The sequence below is a fragment of the Budorcas taxicolor genome, chromosome 23, assembly GCF_023091745.1.
Source record: "Budorcas taxicolor isolate Tak-1 chromosome 23, Takin1.1, whole genome shotgun sequence".
Taxonomy (NCBI): Eukaryota; Metazoa; Chordata; class Mammalia; order Artiodactyla; family Bovidae; genus Budorcas; species Budorcas taxicolor.
In genome coordinates this window covers 14,305,793-14,329,063 of record NC_068932.1, presented here as the reverse complement: position 1 = coordinate 14,329,063, position 23,271 = coordinate 14,305,793, and the positions used below count along the sequence as shown (strand labels likewise).

Below are 23,271 nucleotides of genomic sequence, written 5' to 3'. Positions count from 1 at the left end.
CTGTGTATATGTGCACGCATGAGCAATGTGTTTACTTGTGAGAACTGGTTTTGGCTGGAAGCACAGAGATTTATACTGACAAGGTGAATGGAAATTAATTCAATAACTATTTAATGCATACTTTTTTGAAATTGCTGTAATACTGTTTAGTTGCTCAGTCGTGTCCAATTCTTTGTGACCTCATGGACTGTAGCCCACCAGCAACTCTGTCCATGGGATTCGCCAGGCAAGAATACTGGAGTGGGTTGCCATTCCCTTCCCCAGGGGATCTTCCTGACCCAGGGATTGAACCTGGGTCTTCCACACTGCAGGCAGATCCTTTACCAACAAAGCTACTAGGGAGGTGGTATTAAAATTATATATATAATATATAATTTTCCCTTTTTCAACTGAAGAAATAGTGAGGAATATAATATCAACCCTGGGTAAGCTTCTAAAGGCTCTTTGGCACAGATCCACTATAAAAATCTCTTTAAGAAACTCTTCTATTTTTAAGCAATGCCTTCCTTCAAATATTCTAACTGGCTCTTTGATAGAGATGGGGAGAATAACATCTTTTTTTTTTTCTTTTCATTTTAAACAAGGAGATGGTTAGAGGCAGTTGAGTAGGCTTCAGATTTAACTTTTTTGTGTCCACCTATATCTTATTATGATATTAAAAAGGTCAAAATTTCTTCCTACTTTTTTTGTACAAAACTATTCCATTCACATTTTAACAGTAGTTCTGTTAGTTTAGAGTATAACTAAAGAGAAAATGTGGATCACAATAAACTGCGGAAAATTCTGAAAGAGATGGGAATACCAAACCACCTGACCTGCCTCTTGAGAAATCTGTATGCAGGTCAGGAAGCAACAGTTAGAACTGGACATGGAACAACACACTGGTTCCAAATAGGAAAAGGAGTACGTCAAGGCTGTATATTGTCACCCTGCTTATTTAACTTCTATGCAGAGTACATCACGAGAAATGCTGGGCTGGAGGAAGCACAAGCTGGAATCAAGATTGCCGGGAGAAATATCAATAACCTCAGATATGCAGATGACACCACCCTTATGACAGAAAGTGAAGAAGAACTAAAGAGCCTCTTGATGAAAGTGAAAGAAGAGAGTGAAAAAGTTGGCTTAAAGCTCAACATTCAGAAAACGAAGATCATGGCATCCAGTCCCATCACTTCATGGGAAATAGATGTGGAAACAGTGGCTGACTTTATTTTGGGGGGCTCCAAAATCACTGCAGATGTTGATTGCAGCCATGAAATTAAAAGATGCTTACTCCTTGGGAGGAAAGTTGTGACCAACCTAGACAGCATATTCAAAAGCAGAGACATTACTTTGCCAACAAATGTCCATCTAGTCAAGGCTATGGTTTTTCCAGTGGTCATGTATGGATGTGAGAGTTGGACTGTGAAGAAAGGTGAGTGCCAAAGAATTGATGCTTCTGAAATATGGTGTTGGAGAAGACTCTTGAGAGTCCCTTGGACTGCAAGGAGATTCAACTAGTCCATCCTAAAGGAGACCAGTCCTGGGTGTTCATTGAAGGACTAATGCTGAGGCTGAAACTCTAATACTTTGGCCACCTCACGCGAAGAGTTGACTCATTGGAAAAGACCCTGATGCTGGGAGGGATTGGAGGCAGGAGGAGAAGGGGACGACAAAGGATGAGATGGCTGGATGGCATCACCAACTGGATGCACATGAGTCTGGGTGAACTCTGGGAGTTGGTGATGGACAGGGAGGCCTGGCGTGCTGTGGTTCATGGGGTCACAAAGAGTTGGACACGACTGAGCGACTGAACTGAACTGAATGAGAAAATGTGCATCCCATTATCCTCTGTTTGGTCTTGCCTACCTTTTTCTTTCTTTGGTAGTGCCACTAGTCTTGTGGGATCTTAGTTCCTCAACCAGTGATTGAACTGGGCCCCCAGCAGTGAAAGCATGGACTCTCAACTACTGGATTGCCAGGGAATTCCCTTTGCATCCCTCATAGGAAGAATCCAGTGTTTCAGCCTACTCACACTCAAATAATCTGTTCATCAACAGATTATTCAAGATGTAAATGTACTATGACTACGTAACAGGATGGAGCAATGCTCCTATTTTACTTTTAGTCTCTGGTCTACAAATATCCAATAATTTCTTGGCCTTTTCTAAATGAAAAGTCACTGATCATATTGAAGTAGTTTCATGAAAACTACTTCTATCAGTTTATTTCTAGTTAAGAATATGTTGTCAGTTTCAGGGCTTTGTTTTGGCTTTGGTGGGAAGTGAGTTGTAAGTTATCTGAGTTAAAAAGTAAAACAAAGTAAAGTTTCAAACAATTGATTAAAGAGGTATCATGATTCCTGTTTTCAAACTATACTACAAAGGCACACTAATCAAAACATGGCATTGGTATAAAAACAGACACACAGAACAGTGGAGCAAAATAGAGAGTCCAGGAATAAACCCACACATACACGGACAACTTATTTATAGCAAAGAAGCCAAGAACATACAATGGGGAAAGGAGAATCTCTTCAATAAACAGGGTTGGGAAAACTGGGCAGCCACACGCAAAAATATGAAACTAGACCACTATCATATACTATACATAAAAATTAACTCAAATCGATTAAAAACTTGAAACTGGACTTCCCTGGTGGTACAGTGGATGGGAGTCTGTCTGCCAATGCAGGGGACACAGGTGTGATCTCTAGTGGGAAGATTCCACACGCCACAGAGCAACTACAGCCCGCACACCACAACTACTGAGCCCACACTCGAGATCCCGTGAGCCACAACTACCGAAGCCCGAGTGCCTAGAGCCTATGCTCCACAACAGGAGAAGCCACCTCAGTGAGAAGCCTGTGTACCACAAGGAAGAGCAGCCCCCACTCATGGCAACTAGAGAAAGCCCATGAGTAGCAACAAAGACCCAGCACAACCAAAAATATATGAATAAAAAAACCTAAAAAGACTTGAAATTATAGAGCTCCTATAAGAAAACATAGGAGGTAACCTCCCTGACATTGGTCTTAGCTGTGTTTTTTTTAGATCTGACTCCAAAGGTAAGAGAAACGAAAGCAAAAATAAACAAATGAGACTCCATGAAACTAAAAAATGTTTTCTGTTGAAGGAAACCATCAACAAAATGAAAAGCAACCCACCAAATAGGAAGAGATTTTTGCAAATTATATACCATAGCAGTTAATATCCTTGCCATATAATGAACTCAAATAATTCAACAACAAAAAACCCAACAACTCAAAAACTGGGCAGAAGATCTGAAGAGCCATTTCTCTAAAGCCATTTTGCTGGCCATACAGATGGCCAGCAGGCACGTGAAAAGATGTTCAACATTCTAACCATGAGGAAAATGCAAATCAAAACTTCAATGAGATATCACCTCACATCTATTAGAATGGCTATTATTAAAAAAAACAAAAAACCAGAAATAATAAGTATTGCAGAGAGTGTGGAGAAAAGGGAACCCCCATACGCTGTTGGTGAGAATGTAAACTGGTGTAACCACTATGGAAAATAATATGGAGATTCCTCAAAAAATTAAGAGTAGAACTGCCATATGATCTAGCTATTTCAGTTATGTATATTTATTTGAAAAAAAGGAAAAGTACTAATTTGAAAGTATATACACCACTATGATCACTGAAGCATAATTTACAACAGCCAAGATATGAGAACAACCTAAGTGCCCATGAATGGATAATAAATGTGCCATATATATATACAACAGAATGCCACATAGCTATAAAAAAGGAAGGAAATCTTGCCACTGTGACAACATGGATGGACCAGGAGGCTATTATGCTAAGTGAAATAAGTCATAGTGAGACAGACCAATACCATAGGATTTCACTTTTATGTAGAATCAAACAAAACAAAAACAAACTCACAGATACACAGAACAGACTGGCGGTTACCAGAGGGTTAGGAGCTGGGGGAGGGTGAAGTAGATGGTAACTAGATTTATGATAGTGGTCACTGTAGTGTTCACAAATACCAATTTATAATGTTATATACCTGAAATTTATATGATGTTATATACCAATTTTAACTTAAAAAAAAAGTTAGATTAACATTTTTCAGAAACTGATTTACAGAAAAGGAAATATTCAAACTAGGAAGTGGTTTAAACAAGTAAGCCTCCAACTAAAACTGAATTCTAAAATATATTTTAGTAAGCAAAATTATAACAATTTTTTGACATTATTTATACTTACAGGCAAATGAGTAAACACTTGAAAGATGCTTCTCAAAAAATTAATAAGATCCATTAAATAACCACTAGCTCTTCCGTCTGGCTCAGACATTGTCCAGTCATAATCAGCAAGCTGAACAAATTCATCAATTTTTTGATTAAGCTTGGTATATATTTCTCCCTCTGCTGCATGTCGGGCATCCTGACAGGATACAACAAAACAAAAAGTGAAAAATAAGTTACAGAATTAGGTAAATAAACAAGTTTTCTTAAAATTCCAAATTTTATTTTTTATATTTCTTTGGTTTAATATTTTAAACATTTATTCAAAATCCAACAAAACTGTAGGATTTCTGGTTGAAAGTACTCTATTTGACATCACTTTTTTCCTCCAACTTCACTTTTACTTTTTTTGTCTTTATTTGGTAGTATAACTTATCAGTTATCAATTCTGAACTGTTCTCACAGCTCTAAGATCCTGGGAGGAACAGAAACGGAAAACAAAAGTTGTCAAGAATGCAGACGACGTATATCCACTGACTCACTGAGGGAAATTAAGTTGGACTATCACATCAGAAATGAAATCATTACTGCTGTTTTGAGTAGAAGAGGCCCACCCCCACCCACTGCTCCCAAAAAAGGTTAACTTCTCAAGAGAAAAGAAATGGAGTGATGAAAAAAAGCAGAGTAAGAATACTCAAACATTTTCTGATCCATTAAAGCAACAAGAAAACTAGCAAAAATTGTCAAAAATCAATTTTTCCAGAGGTCTGGAAATTAATTCAAAGCCTGCAGCAATTCAAGCAGCATCTACTCATGAAAAACTGCTGAACCTTGGTATGGAAACAAGCTCTGTGATGTTTTAATGTGCCCCTTTTCACTTTTCCTCACTAGCTCCAGGTTCACAGTATCCTTGAAAATCAATATCCCACAGTCAGTCAGTCAGTTCAATTGCACAATCCTGTCCGACTCTTTGCGACATCATGAATCACAGCACGCCAGGTCTCCCTGTCCATCACCAACTCCCAGAGTCCACCTAAACCTGTGTCCATCGAGTTGGTGACGCCATCCAACCATCTTATCTTCTGTCGCCCCCTTTCCCTCCTGCCCTCAACCTATCCCAGCATCAGGGTCTTTTCAAATGAGTCAGCTCTTCGCATCAGGTGGCTAAAGTATTGGAATTTCAACTTCAACATCAGTCCTTCCAATGAACAACCAGGACTGATCTCCTTTATGATGGACTGGTTGGATCTTCTTGGAGTCCAAGAGACATGCAAGAGTCTTTTCCAACACCACAGTTCAAAAGCATCAATTCTTCGGCAGTCAGCCTTCTTCACAGTCCAACTCTCACATCCATACATGACCACAGGAAAAACCACAGCCTTGACTAGATGGACATTTGTTGGCAAAGTAATGTCTCTGCTTTTGAATATGCTGTCTAGGTTGGTCATAACTTTCCTTCCAAGGAGTAAGCGTCTTTTAATTTCATGGTTGCAATCACCATCTGCTGTGATTTTGGAGCTCCCCAGAATAAAGTAACCACTGTTTCCCCATTTATTTCCCATGAAGTGATGGGACTGGATGCCATGATCTTTGTTTCTGAATGTTGAGCTTTAAGCCAACTTTTTCACTCTCTTCTTTCACTTTCATCAAGAGGCTCTTTAGTTCTTCTTCACTTTCTGCCATAAGGGTGGTGTCATCTGCATATCTGAGGTTATTGATATTTCTCCCGGCAATCTTGATTCCAGCTTGTGCTTCCTCCAGCCGAGCGTTTCTCGTGATGTACTCTGCATAGAAGTTAAATAAGCAGGGTGACAATATACAGCCTTGACGTACTCCTTTTCCTATTTGGAACCAGTCTGTTGTTCCATGTGCAGTTCTAACTGTTGCTTCCTGACCTGCATACAGATTTCTCAAGAGGCAGGTCAGGTGGTCTGGTAGTCCCATCTCTTTCAGAATTTTCCACCGTTTCTTGTGATCCACACAGTCAAAGGCTTTGGCATAGTCAATGAAGCAGAAAGAGATGTTTTTCTGGAACTCTCTTGCTTTTTTCATGATCCAGCGGATGTTGGCAATTTGATCTCTGGTTCCTCTGCCTTTTCTAAAACCAGCTTGAACATCTGGAATTTCATAGTTCATGTATTGCTGAAGCCTGGCTTGGAGAATTTTAAGCATCACTTTACTAGCATGTGAGATGAATGCAATTGCGGTAGTTTGAGCATTCTTTGGCATTGCCTTTCTTTGGGATTGGAATGAAAACTGACCTTTTCCCGTCCTGTGGCCACTGCTGAGTTTTCCAAATTTGCTGGCATATTGAGTGCAGCACTTTCACAGCATCGTCTTTCAGGATTTGAAATAGCTCCACTGGAATTCCATCACCTCCACTAGCTTTTTTCGTAGTAATGCTTCCTAAGGCCCACTTGACTTCACATTCCAGGATGTCTGGCTCTAGGTGAATGATCACACCATCATGATTATCTGGGTCATGAAGCTATTTTTGTATAGTTCTTTTGTGTATTCTTGCCACCTCGTCTTAATATCTTCTGCTTCTGTTAGGTCCATACCATTTTTGTCCTTTATTGAGCCCATCATTGCATGAAATGTTCCCTTGGTATCTCTCATTTTCTTGAAGAGATCTGTAGTCTTTCCCATTCTGTTGTTTTCCTCTATTTCTTTGCACTGATCACTGAGGAAGGCTTTCTTATCTCTTCTTGCTATTCTTTGGAACTCTGCATTCAAATATCTTTCCTTTTCTCCTTTGCTTTTCACTTCCCTTCTTTTCACAGCTATTTGTAAGGCCTCCTCAGACAACCATTTTGCTTTTTTGCATTTCTTCTTCTTGGGGATGTTGTTGATTCCTGTCTCCTGTACAATGTCACGAACCTCATTCCATAGTTCATCACGCACTCTTTCTATCAGATCTAGTCCCTTAAATCTATTTCTTTCACTGTAAGGCATTTGATTTAGGTCATACCTGAATGGTCTAGTGGTTTTCTCCACTTTCTTCAATTTCAGTCTGAATTTGGCAATAAGGAGTGCATGATCTGAGCCACAATCAGTTCCCGGTCTTGTTTTTGCTGACTGTATAGAGCTTCTCCATCTTTGGCTGCAAAGAATATAATCAATGATTTTGCTGTCAACCATCTGATGATGTCCATGTGTAGAGTCTTCTCTTGTGTTGTTGGAAGAGGGTGTTTGCTATGACCAGTGCATTTTCTTGGCAGAACTCTATCAGCCTTTGCCCTGCTTCATTTCGTACTCTAAGGCCAAATTTGCCTGTTACTCCAGGTATGTCTTGACTTCCTACTTTTGCATTCCAGTCCCCTATAATGAAAAGGACATCTTTTTTGGATGTTAGTTCTAGAAGGTCTTGTAGGGTTCATAGAACTGTTCAACTTCAGCTTCTTCAGCGTTACTGGTCGGGGCATAGACTTGGATTACCGTGATATTGAATGATTTGCCTTGGAAATGAACAGAGATCATTCTGTCGTTTTTGAGATTGCATCCAAGTACTGCATTTCGGACTCTTCTGTTGACGATGATGGCTACTCCATTTCTTCTAAGGGATTCCTGCCCTCAGTAGTAGATATAATGGTCATCTGAGTTCAATTCACCCATTCCAGTCCATCTTGATTCCTAGAATGTCCAGTTCACTGATTCCTAGAATGTCAATGTTCACCCTTGTCATCTCCTGTTTGACCCACAACAGTGGTAAAAACCTGTGTTGGCCTGTCAGCGAACACAGCAGGGGGAGAATGAGTTGGCACTCCTTTAAAGCCATATTCCCAGAGAATTATCGTTAGTAGATCTATCTGGTGATTCCCTGGAAGACTCCACTTGCAGAGATGTCTTTACATGACCTAAAAACAGGATTGTTGAGAGCAAAAAGCCTTTTTCCTGGGGGCATTTGTTAAAAACATTTAGAGGCAATTGTGTAACATCACAGACACTTTAGGTGGCAGATAACAACTAGGGTACACACTAAGCGAGCCAAAAAGCTTAAAAGGAAAAACTGGGGAATGAAATGTCCATAGATGGCTTTGAAAAGCTCTGACATATTCCTGGGAAGGTAGAAGACTGTGTACATGTGTAGGGCTGTGAACATACTCCAGAAAGACCTGAGAAAGCTCTAAGCTCTCATTTATAGCTGACCCTGAAGTTCTGTGCAAGAAGGATGTGAAGGTTAATGCAGAGGTGTCAAATGCCTGATTGCTGAAGGCATGCCCCAATAAATACAGAAAGTCCCTCAAAAAGACTGGGAGACTGATTGGTTCCAATTTTTATGGAAATCTGTGCCCAATCATTAGCTGGTCACTAAGCTAACTAAGCAGAGACTTCAGTGGCCACAGATGACAAAAAATACAGACTTTACAGAATTAATTCAGAAAAGTCATGAAACAACCAACCACCTACCAGGAAGAAACAACAAACTTTGGGGAGAAAGGAGAATCTGATTATCAGAATTGCCACATTACAATATGGCTTTATTTTTAATTTTCATTGGCATATAAATGATTTACAATGTTGTGTTAGTTTCAGATATACAGCAAAGTCAATCAGTTATACATACATATCCACTCTTTTTAAAGATTCTTTTCCCATACAGGCCATTACAGATTATTGAGTAGAGTTCTCTATGCTATAGAGTAGGTTCTAATTAGTTATTTATCATAGTGTACATATGTCAATCTCAATCAATATGTCAATCTCAATCTCCCAGTTTCTCTCTCCCCCACTTATCCTGATAACCATGTTTGTTTTCCACATCTATGATTCTACTTCTGTTTTGTAAATAAGTTCATTTGTACCCACTTTTAAGATTTCACATATAAGCAATATCGTATGGTATTTATCTGTGTCTGACTTACTTCACTCAGTATGACAATCTCTAGATCCATCCATGTTACATTATTTTAAATGTCCAGATTTCAATAAAATTTGCAAGTTGCACGAAGAAACAAGAAAGTATGAGATATTGGACTTATAAGACAAAGGTTTTAAATCAGTCTTTAAAATAATCAAAGGACTAAAGGAAAATATGAGAACAATACCTGACAAAATTAACTATATAAAGAGATAGAAACCACTTGAAAACAAAGAACCTAATAGAAATTCTGTAGTTGAAAAATACAATAAATGAAACAAACAAAATCACTACAGGCATTCAACAGCAAATCTGAGCAGGCAGAAGACAGAGACGATTTGATCAAAAATATAAACCAACTAACAGATATCTATTGAACATTCAACATTAGCAAACCGTGCATTAGTCTCAAAGGAACATGGGACACTATGCACAACAGAGCAAATGTTAGGTCATAAAACAAATCTTTAAAGCGAGGTTCCCCAACAAGGCCATCTAGCAGGAAGTGAACAGCTGAGAACCTAAAATCATCTACCTCCCACTTCACCCCATCCCCACCTGTGGAAAAGCTATCTTCCATGAAAAAGTCCCTGGTGCCAAAAAGCTAGGACTGGGGCTTTAAAAAACTGATAGCATACAAAGTATGTTCTCTGACTACAATGGAATAGATATTTCTGGCAAAACTAATACTTATTGGAAATCCCCTGGTGGTCCAATGGTTGGGACTCCATGCGTTCACTGCTGAGGACGCAGGTTCAATTTCTGGTCACAGAACTAATATCCCACGAGCCATGCATCATGGCCAAAAAGCAAAACACACACACACACACACAAACCTAATACTATTTAAATTCATATCTTGACTAACAGGAGACCTAAGTATCACCCACCATTATCAGTCACATTTGAACACAACTTAACCTAATGTATCATTTATATCATGTCCTATGAATTAAAGCAGTATAAAGACACTGAGACATCTTTCACCCTCAAGGATCTCACAATTCAGGAAGAGAACCAATATTACAAAACATGATTAGTGCTGCTGCTGCTGCTAAGTCGCTTCAGTCGTGTCCAACTCTGTGCGACCCCATAGACAGCAGCCCACCAGGCTCCCCTGTCCCTGGGATTCTGAAGGCAAGAACACTGGATTGGGTTGCCATTTCCTTCTCCAATGCATGAAAGTGAAGAGTGAAAGTGAAGTCACTCTGTCGTGTCCGACTCTTAGCGACCCCATGGTCTGCAGCCCACCAGGCTCCTCCGTCCATGGGATTTTCCAGGCAAGAGTACTGGAGTGGGGTGCCATTGCCTTCTCCTACTGAGGTTCAATCCCTGGGTTGGGAAGATCCCATGAAGAAGGGAATGGCTACCCACTCCAGCATTCTTGCGTGGAGAACTCCATGGACAGAGGAGCTTGGCAGGCTACAGTCCATAGGGTTGTGAAGAGTCAGACACAACTGAGCAAAAAACATTTTCACTTTTATCAGAGGAATAAAACAAAGCAGGCTGAGGGATTTCCCTGGTGGTCCAATGGTTAAGATTCTGAGCTCCCCAAGCAGAGGCCTGGGTTCGATACATGGTTGGGGAACTAAGATCCCACATGCCTCTGGCCAAAAAACCAAAACAAAACAGAAGCAGTATTGTTACAAATTCAGTAAAGGCTTTTTTTTAAAAAAAAAAAAAGGTCCACATCAAAAAAAATCTTAAAAAAAAAAAAAAGAATAGAAAGAAAGAAGCACACAAAAAGATTTCATTATATCTTTTCTTTGTATTTATACACTAGAATACACTTGAGTTATTTGGTAAGGTATTCCTAAAAAAATGATAACTAATTATCACTTATGAGACTGTTACGAAAATCATTTTGGACTTCCTAGAGAGTAGTACTACAGCTGAAACCAAAACACTCTCAATCCTTATGATCTGATTAGAAAGTCAAGAACACATCAACTAACTCCTAAATTAAATTTCAAATGAATCAGCTTATAAACAAAGCAACTAATTTCTTCGTTGCTTCTTAAGGGGCTTCCCAGGTAGCACAGTAGTAAAGAATCTGCCTGTCAATGCAGGAGGTATTAAGAGATGCAGGTATGATCCCTGGGTCAGGAAAATTCCTTGGAGTAGGAAATGACAACCTACTCCAGTATTCTTGCCTGGGGAATTTCATGGACAGAGAAGCCTGGCGGGGGTCCCAAAGAGTTGGACATGAATGAGCGCACGCACGCACATGTGTGTATGCACACACACTCGCACACTCTCTCTCTCTCGTATGCACACACTCTCACACACACACACACACACGAATGAGCGCACGCACGCACACTCAGACACACTCTCTCTCGTATGCACACACACTGTCTCTCTCTCTCTCTCTCTCTCACACACACACACACACACACACACACTACTTGTTAAAGAAATAGTGCCCTCTGGAGGCAGAAACATATCTCATATAAGAACTTTTTTATTTCAACATACAAAAATTAAGTGATATCATACTATCAGCAGTTCTTGACCACAGATGTGCAACAAAATCACTCAAAGAACTATTTTAAACGGATATATGCACAAACTCCAGGCTAGTCCTCAGATACCATAAGCACATGTGTTTTAAATAAAAGATAAGTAGTAATATCACTGAAAATTTTAGTAAACATCTATGATGTATTGTCTACTATCTTTTCTCCCTTCTTGGAAAAGTCTGCAAATACATTTAGGAAAAATCACTCTGCCCTCATTCACAGCTCTATTTGGTCTTGGATAGAACTGAATCTCTATCTAGTGCCAAGGTTCGATCCTGATGAGCTGATCATCCTCTTAACTCACAGGGAGTTCCATAGCAGCTAGCCATCTGCTTTTATATGGATAGAGCATGAGGATATAAGGTTTAAAGTTGTGACCTCGGAGCCATTTTGCTACTAGAGAAGAAAACCTACAGCTGCTATTACAGTCTGAACACGAGGCCCAAACTACATAAAGCGGAGTTAAAAATTAAAAGATGGAGGGACTCTGGACAGTCAATTATACTTTAGATTTTCCTAAGTTGTCATTCTCTGTATTCGCCTATTACTCCAATTTTGGTGGCAGCAGTGTGGTCTGTGATTTCACTTCTCTGAAAGATCACGGAAGAGTTGTTGATATTTTCACAATCTTCTCAGCTTTTCACTTGTCGGACAGAGTGACAACTTCCTAGCTCTTTACATGCCAGACTGGAAAAATGGAAGTCTGTGTTCACTTTTTAATAATAATTGAGCTATATCTATTTATAATTAGTGCCTGTATAAATTGTGTATGTTTATATATGAATGTTAATTTTTTAAAAGTGTTTTTTAGAGTCCATGTACCACGCCCTTGCTCCACAAGAGGAAAATTTCAAGTCCTTAATCAAAGATAATTTACCACTATCATTTTAGCCATAATAAAAAAAAATTTGCTACATACTCATCAACAGATTAAAAAAGGCAAACTGACGAAGAATCCCAAGTATATACTTTCTAGGCACTTACACCTGCAATTACTGCCAGGACTCAAAAGGAAAGAACTCTTTAGAGTGGCGGGTTGGAAATGCTTCATGGAGCAAAGTTAAAGAGCTCTGATGCCAAAGAAAAAGAACTGGGCCATCCTCTACTACACAGATTAAAAGGGGAACGCTATTCCCGCTTTCCCCTCTGTTCTGATGCAAATCTTTCTAGTTAGAAGTCTTATATTAGCTTCAAGTAACTCTCAGTGTGGGTCCACGTTAATTTTTTAAAACTGCAGTACTGCTGAAGGGCAGGAACCCTTCAGCACAGATTTAGTACAATCACTCACAGATTTAGTACAATGAAAGGCAAGCTAATGAGACAGTCTATACAGTATTTCATAAAGTAAACAAATATATAAAATCAAGCACTTTGTATATGCATATGTGGGGTTTTGGAGAGGAAGCAAATGGATGTATGGGTAAAAGGATCATGCATACAAATGCTTATTTCTATAATCATTAAGTAACTTAATAGGAATATGCTTGATCAGGCCGTTGGACTGAAAAGAATTAGGCTGAAGAGGTTAACTAAGCAATCCATGCTAATGTCTGTAATCAAAACTGTACTTTAATCATCTACAGACTACTCACTATGAATGGAAATTCCCCCAATCTCCCTCAGGAATTCACTTCAATATTGATTTAACAATTCTACCTGTTGAATTGCTTTCTTGTATCACAGTTTAAGATAAATAATTCCTCTTGAAACAGATCAAAGGCAGAATTGAAGAACACTTAATCTTCACATATTGAGCTTGAAATAGCTCTTGTTTTTATATCATCAAACAGAAACGGTTTCCTAAGTTCTGTGTGAAAATAAAAAATAAACAATAAAAAATAAGGATGCTCTACTATTTGGACAAGCTGAACTTGATTTCCTGATTTCCAAGGAAAGTCAAGGAGTATATCTTATGACAGTTGTACTTTCAGCTAAATATCTACAACTTAAGGACCACTGGCAATATAGACCAGAGCTAACATTTCTAAATGTTTCCTCCCAACAGGATAATTTTGAGAAGTATATGTAGTTCCAGGATTCCTTAATCTAAAGCATCATGTTCCAGTATCTGTGGCACTCCGACTTACAACTGGTAAGAAAAATTGCTTCACGATCCCTTGATCAATGCATTTCATGTTTTAATCAGAGTATCAAGTTAGCCTATTAAATATAATGCCAATCGTTAAATATGCTTACAATTCCAGTCCCCAGTAAATCCCTTCTTGACACCATATGAGTAACACATGGATGTAAGGACAGAAAACAATAAAGAGAAAGGACTGTATAAAATCCAACATTGAAGCAAAGAATCAATCAGTCTGTGGATAAATAAATGTTCATAAACTTGTGGGATCTCCTTCTATATTATGGTACTTATTATATTGTATTTTCAAGTGTATTTTTACAGTTTTCCCTCCTGAGCTCCTTGAGGGCAGGGATTCATTTCTCTATTTTCAGCACCTAACAGAGCTCTCAGAGCACAGATCAGGTACAACAAATGGCACTGCGCTAAGTATCCCCTTTAATCCTCATAATAACTGTATGACACAGATAATATATTACTACTCTAATTTTATAGATAATAAGCCCAGGAGTCATTAAAATGAAAGAATGTGGCACAGTCGCACAGTAGCCTAACTCCAGAGTATATGCTTGCCATTACTGTACTATTTGCTGCTGTTCACGCAGTTGTGTCCAACTCTTTGTGGCCCCACGGACTGCAGCATGCCAGGCTTTCCTGTCCTTCACCTTCTTCTGGAGCTTGCTCAAACTCACGTCCATTGAGTCGGTGATGCCATCCCATCATCTCATCCTCTGTCATCCCCTTCTCCTCCTACCTTCAACCTTTCCCAGCATCAGGGGCTTTTCCAATGAGTCAGTTCTTCGTATCATGTAGCCAAAGTATTGGAGCTTCAGTGTCGGCATCAGTCCCTCCAACGAATATTTAGGATTGATTTCCCTTAGGATTGACTGGTTTGCTCTCCTTACAGTCCAAGGGACTCTCAAGAGTCTTATCAAACACCACAGTTCAAAACTGAATAAATGAATGCCTGTTTTGTCCAGCTTCTATCTCAGTTGTAATAAATAATTTTATTAATTTGTCCACTCAGATATCATCTGCATTTGTGTCTTATGGATCAGGATGACTACACGTGCTTAAGGATCATCAGAGGAGCAGATTTGGGACTCAGGCTGCTAATTTTAGAAAACTAAGGGTCTTCTCTTGACTTAACACTTTCAAAGTCTGATTACTGTTAATGTTCATTTCAGTTCAGTCGCTCAGTCGTGTCCGACTCTGCGACCTCATGAATCGCACCATGCCAGGCCTCCCTATCTATCACCAACTCCCAGAGTTCCCTCAGACTCATGTCCATCAAGTCAGTGATGCCATCCAACCATCCCATCCTCTGTCGTCCCCTTCTCCTCCTGCCCCCAATCCCTCCCAGCATCAGAGTCTTTTAGAGAGGAGCCTGGCTGGCTATGGTCCATGGGATCACAAAGAGTCAGATACGACCAAGCAACTGCTGCTGCTGCTGCTGCTAAGTCACTTCAGTCACGTCCGACTCTGTGTGACCCAACAGACAGCAGCCCACCAGGCTCCCCCGTCCCTGGGATTCTCCAGGCAAGAACACTGGAGTGGGTTGCCATTTCCTTCTCCAATGCATGAAAGTGAAAAGTGAAAGTGAAGTCGCTCAGTCATGTCTGACTCCTAGCGACCCCATGGACTGCAGCCCACCAGGCTCCTCCATCCATGGGATTTCCCAGGCAAGAGTACTGGAGTGGGGTGGCATTGCTGTCTCTAAAAAGTCTGCTTACAGTGATTGAAATAAAAACTTTTGGTCAGATTTTTACATACCTTAAAAGTAGAAAGCCCATAAAGTCTTGTGGTATGGACAGTTTCTTGAGAAATATTTGTAATGTTAGTTATAAAGTCCTCAAGGTATTTGCAGGCTTGTTCTAGGTGTGTGGTATTTATGATGATTTGCACTAGCTAGAAAATAGAAAATATCTCCAGTAAAATGCAGGTTACATGTATATAAAGTCATTACATTTTTAAAAACAGGATTATTACTTTCAGCTACTGCACAATTTCTGCATAATTACAGCAGTATGGGATATAATTGATTATCTGATATCAAAAGCCTGCTACAAGTACTGCTTACGAATGCTATCATTTAAAAAAAGTCTATCAATTAATTTAAAATAACTTTTCAAGATACTTTTTCAAATTTTATATGTTCACAAAGTTAAAAAAGAGTATTTTCACTTCATGTAAAGTCTGACAAACATAAATCTCCATATACCTTCTAACATCTTCAACTATCCACCATTCTCCATGTAAACCCTTTTCCCTCATAACACTTGAATTTACAATGAGACTTCTGTTTTAAAACAAATCCACTTCTATCAATAAATTTAAAATGAAAAGTTAGTTTTATAGAATGATGTTCAGCAATAAATTTATAATAATTGTTTTGTACAATGAAACATTTAGCTATAAATATCTTTTTAACCTACCTCTGTCAAACCTATATGAGGTTTTTTAATAAGATTCAGTAAACAGCTACTCAAAGTTCTGGTCAGCAGCAGATTTGTAGATTTTCTAAGCATATCATCTATTTCTGTTGAGCTAAAAACAAAGGTTGATATCATTAAGCTTTCCACAAGGGTTACAGTTAGTTTCCTAAATAATTTAATGCAATTTACTAAAGAAACTTGCTCCAATTTTTTAATATTGTTATATAAATTACAATCATTCATATTTATTAACTCACATATTTCAATTCAACTTAGTTTCATAAAAAGGATACTTGCCATAAATGAAAATGTTCATTTATAGAAAAATTTAACTGTATTCAATTAACTGTTACAGTAAAACCATAGGGTACTTAGTGTAAGGAAATAAAACTATTCTTAAATTATGACTCCACTGTGTGACAGCCAATGATACTTTATATACGTGTATATAAAGATACTTTATATACACTATAGTTAAAATTATTTTTGAAATACAAATTGATGTGAACTCTCTGCATATAATTAATTGCTAGATTCAATTTTAATATAACTAAGCTATCCATTTCCACTGAGGTTTTTTTTTTTTTTAAAGATTCTAAGAAATTAGCTGCCTTATACTAGTTTTAATTTGGGAGAGGGAGGCACTAACCTTATGTTTCTTAGCATCCTAAATATTGCTAAAAAGCGGACTAAAAAGACTATTTTCTTCTAACCACTAGGCCTTTAAGTAAATAATGATGTATTTTTTTGGTATACAGCCTCATAACCGAAACAATTAAGCTGTGTCCTAGATCAAGTTTTCACAGTCTTAGCACTACTGACATACATACAGGCTAGACAGTTCTTTGTTGTAGGGCTGTCCTGTACCATTGAAAGATGTGTAGCAGCATCCCTGGCCTCCATCCGCCTGATGCAAGTAGCATTCTTTCCCCTAGTCGTAAAATGTCTCTAGATGGTGTCAACTATACCTTGGGGGAAAAAACTGCCCCAATTGAGACTCACTGCCTCAAATACAGTCTAACATTTTAGTTTTAGCACCCTTTTACTTTTTATTAAAATATTACTCTTACAAATCTATGAAGCACAAATATTTACTAGTTTATATTAATATTTATTTTAAATATGCAAATAGAGCATGATTTGATAGCTCACAGGTAACTTTCTCTACTATCCTAATGTTCTCCATTTTAATGTAGGTATTCTTCCATTTCTACCAACCCTAATCCTGGCAGACCTGGGGAGACTATGTCTCTCTGATTCTTTGCATCTGAAGTCAAGACTGCCCAGGCAATGTATATAATTTCAGTAGGGTTTCAGGGTTACACAGCAGCAAACTAACAGAAAACTAATCTATCAATAGTGTCCCTAGAACAAGCAACGTACTCACGCTGATAAAGGAGGTGGTTGCCAACTCCTCTGGTTTCTTTTCTGACACACTCAAAACTATGCTTAAAGACACCTTGTATAGCATCCTTTTCAGATGAAAAGTTATCCATGACAGATAATGTCTTTTAATTCCCCTGAACTTCCTTGAATCCTGAATCAATATGTCTTTTTCTTCCATAAGTAAAAGCAGAGAAAGAAAACCTATCAGCACCTATGTCCTATTGGTACTAGTTAAGATTTACCCAACAATCACCAGGATTTCCCCAACAAGGCTTTTATCCTAACTGAGCAATTTTTTCCCTTAACTCTTTGTCTTTTGAGATTATAACTTGTACTCTTCCTAATTTTTAAATAGCATTTCACAGTAATTAAATCTTAATATACAATAAATCTCCTAAGTTATGTTATAGCTTAACCTTTTATGAAAGCTGAAAATTTCTTAAAGGTCATATTAGAGATAGATGTTTCCTCTGCAACCAAATAACGGAGACTTTGGAGTTTCTTCATGAAGTCATTTCATTCACTGGCCCTGCTTTTATTCACATATAAAAAGAAACCCAAACATTTTTTCTATAAGAGCTCTAAAGCATCTTCTTGTTCTAAAAATTTAACTGCAAAATATGTTTAAACAAATAAAAGAGTTTTAAACACACAAAGTTATTTTCCGTAACTCTTTTACTGACAAATTAAAAAAAAAAAAAAGCAATTCCAGTAGCTCAATTTTAGGTCACAGATATAAACTTTTTAAATAAAAATACATGTCAAAAAGCTGATCATCAAGAATAAATTTATATGCTTTCATATTAACTATGCTGTTTCTGTATTCTGAGGTAGTTATTACTTCATTAACAAAACGAAAACAGACAATGTACTTCGTAAATCTAATTTTTTAAAAACGCAAGCATAAAAAAATAAAATAAAAACGTAAGCATAAATGCCTTGCAAGATAAATAACACAGTTTTCAGAGTTAATGAGAATTGAATACTGAAGTAACAAAATGACAATATTTTTATCAAGAAGAGAAGGAAAAACTAGACAATCTTTCCTGCTGTAGCATTAATATACAACATTTACCTTTTAGAATGCTAGGAGTTCATACATAAAAAAAATCAGAACTGAGGGGAAGTAGGGAAGCTTTTGGGAAAATTACACATAATATTGTGACTAATGGCTTTTATCTTTGGTATTACATATGCTGTAAAAAAAAATCAAATAATAATAGAAATCCACTGCCTCTCCTCTGTAAAGAAACAAAATAAAAGTTAATTCTAAGATGCTAAATTTCTATACTTCCTACCAATTAACAATATCTTAACTAAGTATCAGTCCTGTATTTCAGGAATCAACAGTTAGATAATAAAAAATACTTGTCAGGATATACATATTATACATGATACCCAGTGTTAAAGTAAGCTATATCTAAAGGAAAAATGAGGGGGACCAGTTTATAGATTCAGGATTGCAGCTTCAAGAATAATTCTACAATATAACATTTGAGCCAAGTTGTAGGATGACTGTTGAGATACTTCTTTTTTCTCCTTTTCACTTGCATACCTTACCCCAAAGTAAAAAATGAATGTATGCATCGTTATTTTCAAAGGTAACTATAACCAGAATCAATTTGAGTCTATATAAACAAAGTTAAGTCCATCCAAGTGTAAGTCAAATTCTTTTTTGTCCCTTAGCTTCTTCATCTAATTATTCATAAATACTCTAATTTTAGGGCTCCTAAACACTTTTTTGAGTGTGTGTGTATGTGTGTGTGCAATGCCTTTCTATTAATTATAGTGAATGAGTTTTACTAGATAATTCTTATATGGACAATTTCATATATGCATTTAAGATAAAGACAAATCTGATATGCACAGATTTATCATAAATACCACAAAAGCACCATCTACCAAGAGCATGATTAAAATAACAAAAAAAACAAAGAATATTAATAAAACCCAAAGAATATCTAAAATCATGATATTAAATTGATAAAAATTCACTTTATACATGGAAAATTATTCATATGAAACAATTCAGGTGAATCAAAGACAGTTATAAATTGGTGCAAACTCAGGAGTGCAATAAAAATAACCTCTGATTCAAATAATGCAGCCGATGGCATTCAGTTAATGAATATAAAATAATGCTAACAGTCCATCTAAAGTCAATCTGGAATCATGATCTGTTTTTATGGTATCAGTGAAAATGAAAGTGAAAAGTCACTCAGTCGTGTCTGACTCTTTGTGACCCCATGGACTATATAGTCCATGGAATTCTCCAGGCCAGAAGACTGGAATGGGTAGCCTTTCCCTTCTCCAGGAGATCTTCCCAACCCGGGGACTGAATCCAGGTCTCCCGCGTTGCAGGCGGATTCTTTAACAGCTGAGCCACAAGGGAAGCCCCATGGTATCAGAATCACTACCAAACTGATTATATATTTCTAAAAAAGCTTGTTAACTTACACTGACTCATAAAATGTGTGACTTGTGATACTGACGAGAGAAATTTGCATAGATAACTATCTTTTATATCATGAAACATTTCTCATTGACATTCTGATCTCTACTACAAAGTGATATGGGGGAAAAAAGACATCATCAAATGATATGACAAAAACAAGGAAATCACTAGATATGAAAGAATTGTTTGATCTGAGCAATCAAAATATATGTTTTGTAATACACTTTGTGTTTTGAATTAAAATAGTGAATGCAAACATTTAATTCTGTTTATATTCTCTATGTTAGCATTTTGTTATATGAAGTTCTTTCTATCCCCAAATAGTAAACTGGGGGTTGAAATGCAAGTTTTCTATAGTCTTCATTTTGGAACAAATTCACATGACAGACAGTAAAGCTAATAGGTGATTTAGTTATTATAATTTAGGTTTTCAAGTTCAAAAGACAGCACAAAAAAAACCTGAGAATGTAACACTGCATTGTTTCAGTCGCTAAGTTGTGTCCACCTCTTTGTGACCTCATGGACCATAGCCTACCAGGCTTCTCTGTTCATGGAATTTCCCAGGCAAGAATACTGGAGTGGGCCGCCATTTCCTTTTCCAGGGGATCTTCCTGACCCAGGGATCGAACCTGCATCTCCTTCGGCTCCTGCGCTGGCAGGCAGATTCTTTACCACTGAGCTACCAGGGAAACCCAGTGCTCTTTTTAGATATTTTATATAGAGTGTATATAAGTCAGATGGTTCAGTGGTAAACAATCTGCCTGCCAATGCAGGAGCTGCAGGAGATGTGGGTTCGACCCCTGGGTTGGGAAGATCCCCTGGAAAAGGAAATGGCAACCCACTCCAGCATTCTTGCTGGGATAGTCCCATGGACAGAGGAGCCTGGCAGGCTACGGTCCATGTGGTAGGTAGCAAGAGTCAGACACGACTGAGTGACTGAGCATACACGCAGGTATATATGTCAATCCCAATCTCCCAATTCATCCCACCCCTCACTTCTGCCTGTGGTAACCATAACTTTGTTTTGTAATCTGTGCCTCTATTTCGGCTTTGCAAGTAAGCTTATCTGAATTATTTTTCTAGATTCCATATATAAGCAGCATTGTATGGTATTTGTCTTTCTTTTTCTGACTCACTTCACTCTGCATGACAATTTCTAAGTCCATCCATGTTGCTGCAGATGCCACTTTCTTCCTTTTATGGCTGAGTAACACTTAATTATATATATGCACCACATCTTCTTTATCCATTTCTCTGTGGATGGACATTTAGGTTGCTTCCATGTCCTGACTGTTGTAAATAATATTCCTAAACACGTGTTATATGTTTGTTCCTTTTCATCACTACCGATTCTGACTACTTCAAGTCTTTCTTCATCTATCTTGAGCCACTGCCTTTACCAATTCAACATGACTATTTCTTCATCCCCTCTGACCGACCATCCACATTGAGGCCAGAGTAATCTTTCTAAAATATTCCTCCAGTCATGTCATTTTTTAGTTTAAAATACTTCAACAGTCCCCCAAAGCCTGTATTTAAAATGTAAACACTCCCAGCTCTAGTCCCACCTCTAATACTGTAGTAATCCACCCTGTTTTATGCCTTATGTGCCTACCATGTGCCAAGCTACACTGAGTGCTCTATACACATACATCACTACATTTAATTCTTAAAATAACCTATGAGTTATTTCTCTCATTTTATAAATGAGGAAACTACAATTTGATTGCCCAAGGTCCTACTACAGTGTGAGTGTCAGCATCAAGACTCAAATAAGGAGTAAGTCTGAAGCTTATGTTCTTAACTACTACATTATACTGCCTCTGTTCTAGGTTAGAACTTTTAAATGGGAAAAAAAAAAAAAGGAAAAAAAAATAGGTATAAATTTTGGCAGCTCTCAGACCATTAGAGCTCCACTATTGAAAACTACCATTGTAAAAGTTTGTCATTCTGTTTCACTAAATACTCATTTGTATCCACTGTTTTTCCAATGCTGAATGATAACAGTGTGTTATGTTGTACAGTTCAGAGAATACGTTACTTCTAGTTAGTTTTATGATTGCGGTTATAAGCTAATGTCTTTAAAACATATCTTTAGAAACTACAGTATAAGAGGCTAGTAGAGTATGATGAGGCAGTGGTTCTTAGAGTGCATCAGAATCATCCAGAGAACTTGAGTAAAGCCAAGGGTCCCATCCTCAGTTTCTAATTCAGTAGGTCTGCTGCTGCTGCTGCTGCGTCGCTTCAGTCGTGTCCAACTCTGTGCAACCCCATGGACGGCAGCCCACCAGGCTCCCCCGTCCCTGGGATTCTCCAGCCAAGAACACTAGAGTGGGTTGCCATTTCCTTCTCCAATGCATGAAAGTGAAAAGTGAAAGTGAAGTCGCTCAGTCGTGTCTGACTCTTAGCAACCCCATGGACTGCAGCCCACCAGGCTCCTCCATCCATGGGATTTTCCAGGCAAGAGTACTGGAGTGGCGTGCCATTGCCTTCTCCGTCAGTAGGTCCAAGGTTGCATTTCCAGCATTTTCCCATGTGATGCTAAGGCTGCTGGTCTGGGGACCACACTTTGAGAGTCATTGGCTTGTGAGAAACACACACTACAGGATGCTATGTATTAGGTATTTGTATTCCTTTCCTTTCCTTTGCTCTCCAACTCATATTCTCTCAGAACAAAAATTAAGAAATCTTTTAAAGAATCCCTATGCACACACAAAAAAGCAGTAAAAGACCTAAAATCAGGTAACTCTTTTACCCTGGCAGAACACACATTTCATTTACTTTTTATTTACACATTGTTTACATCCAAAATAGTGGTAGCTTACCATAAGGGATACACATACAACAAGAAAAAAACAACTGTCATTGGCCTCACTGTTTTGGCCTGAAAAATACCTATTTATTTGAACTGCCTTCATGCCTTTTTATGACTTAAAATTCAGAAGCGGTCCATACTGAAAATGATTACTGCTATTAAGTATATGAATTTGGAAAAATGGATTTCAAAAAGGAAGACATGAAAGCTAGCATCACCACTCTCTCCTCCAGAGCATTCCCAATTACAAATATATTATATGACTATAATGCAAGGTCCATCTAGGTAGCCAGATATTTTCACTGATATGGGAGTCAGAAGAACTGCTCCTTTATGACAGATCTCATACTAGCTGGGTCATTCTGGATGAATGGTATAGCCTGTTTGAGTCTCTGTTATGTGCAAAACAAGGATATCACATTTCCCATATCTATAAATGTTGGGTATTGCCTTCATCACCCCAGTTAAATGGTATTCTCTTTCCTATATAATTAATTTGGCTATAGGAACCAAT

General features: G+C 38.0%; 1 protein-coding gene across 1 annotated transcript in view; it reads right to left on the bottom strand.

Moving 5' to 3' along the window:
- The window catches only part of EXOC6 (exocyst complex component 6), a 173,408-nt gene that overhangs the window by 72,559 nt on the left and 77,578 nt on the right, over nucleotides 1-23,271 (bottom strand). Inside the window, exons 16-18 of the mRNA XM_052661217.1 lie at nucleotides 16,102-16,213; nucleotides 15,440-15,574; nucleotides 4,220-4,399 (exon numbers count right to left, since the gene is read on the bottom strand). Coding sequence (XP_052517177.1) covers nucleotides 4,220-4,399; nucleotides 15,440-15,574; nucleotides 16,102-16,213 — 427 coding nt within the window. The remainder of the gene's footprint in view (nucleotides 1-4,219; nucleotides 4,400-15,439; nucleotides 15,575-16,101; nucleotides 16,214-23,271) is intronic.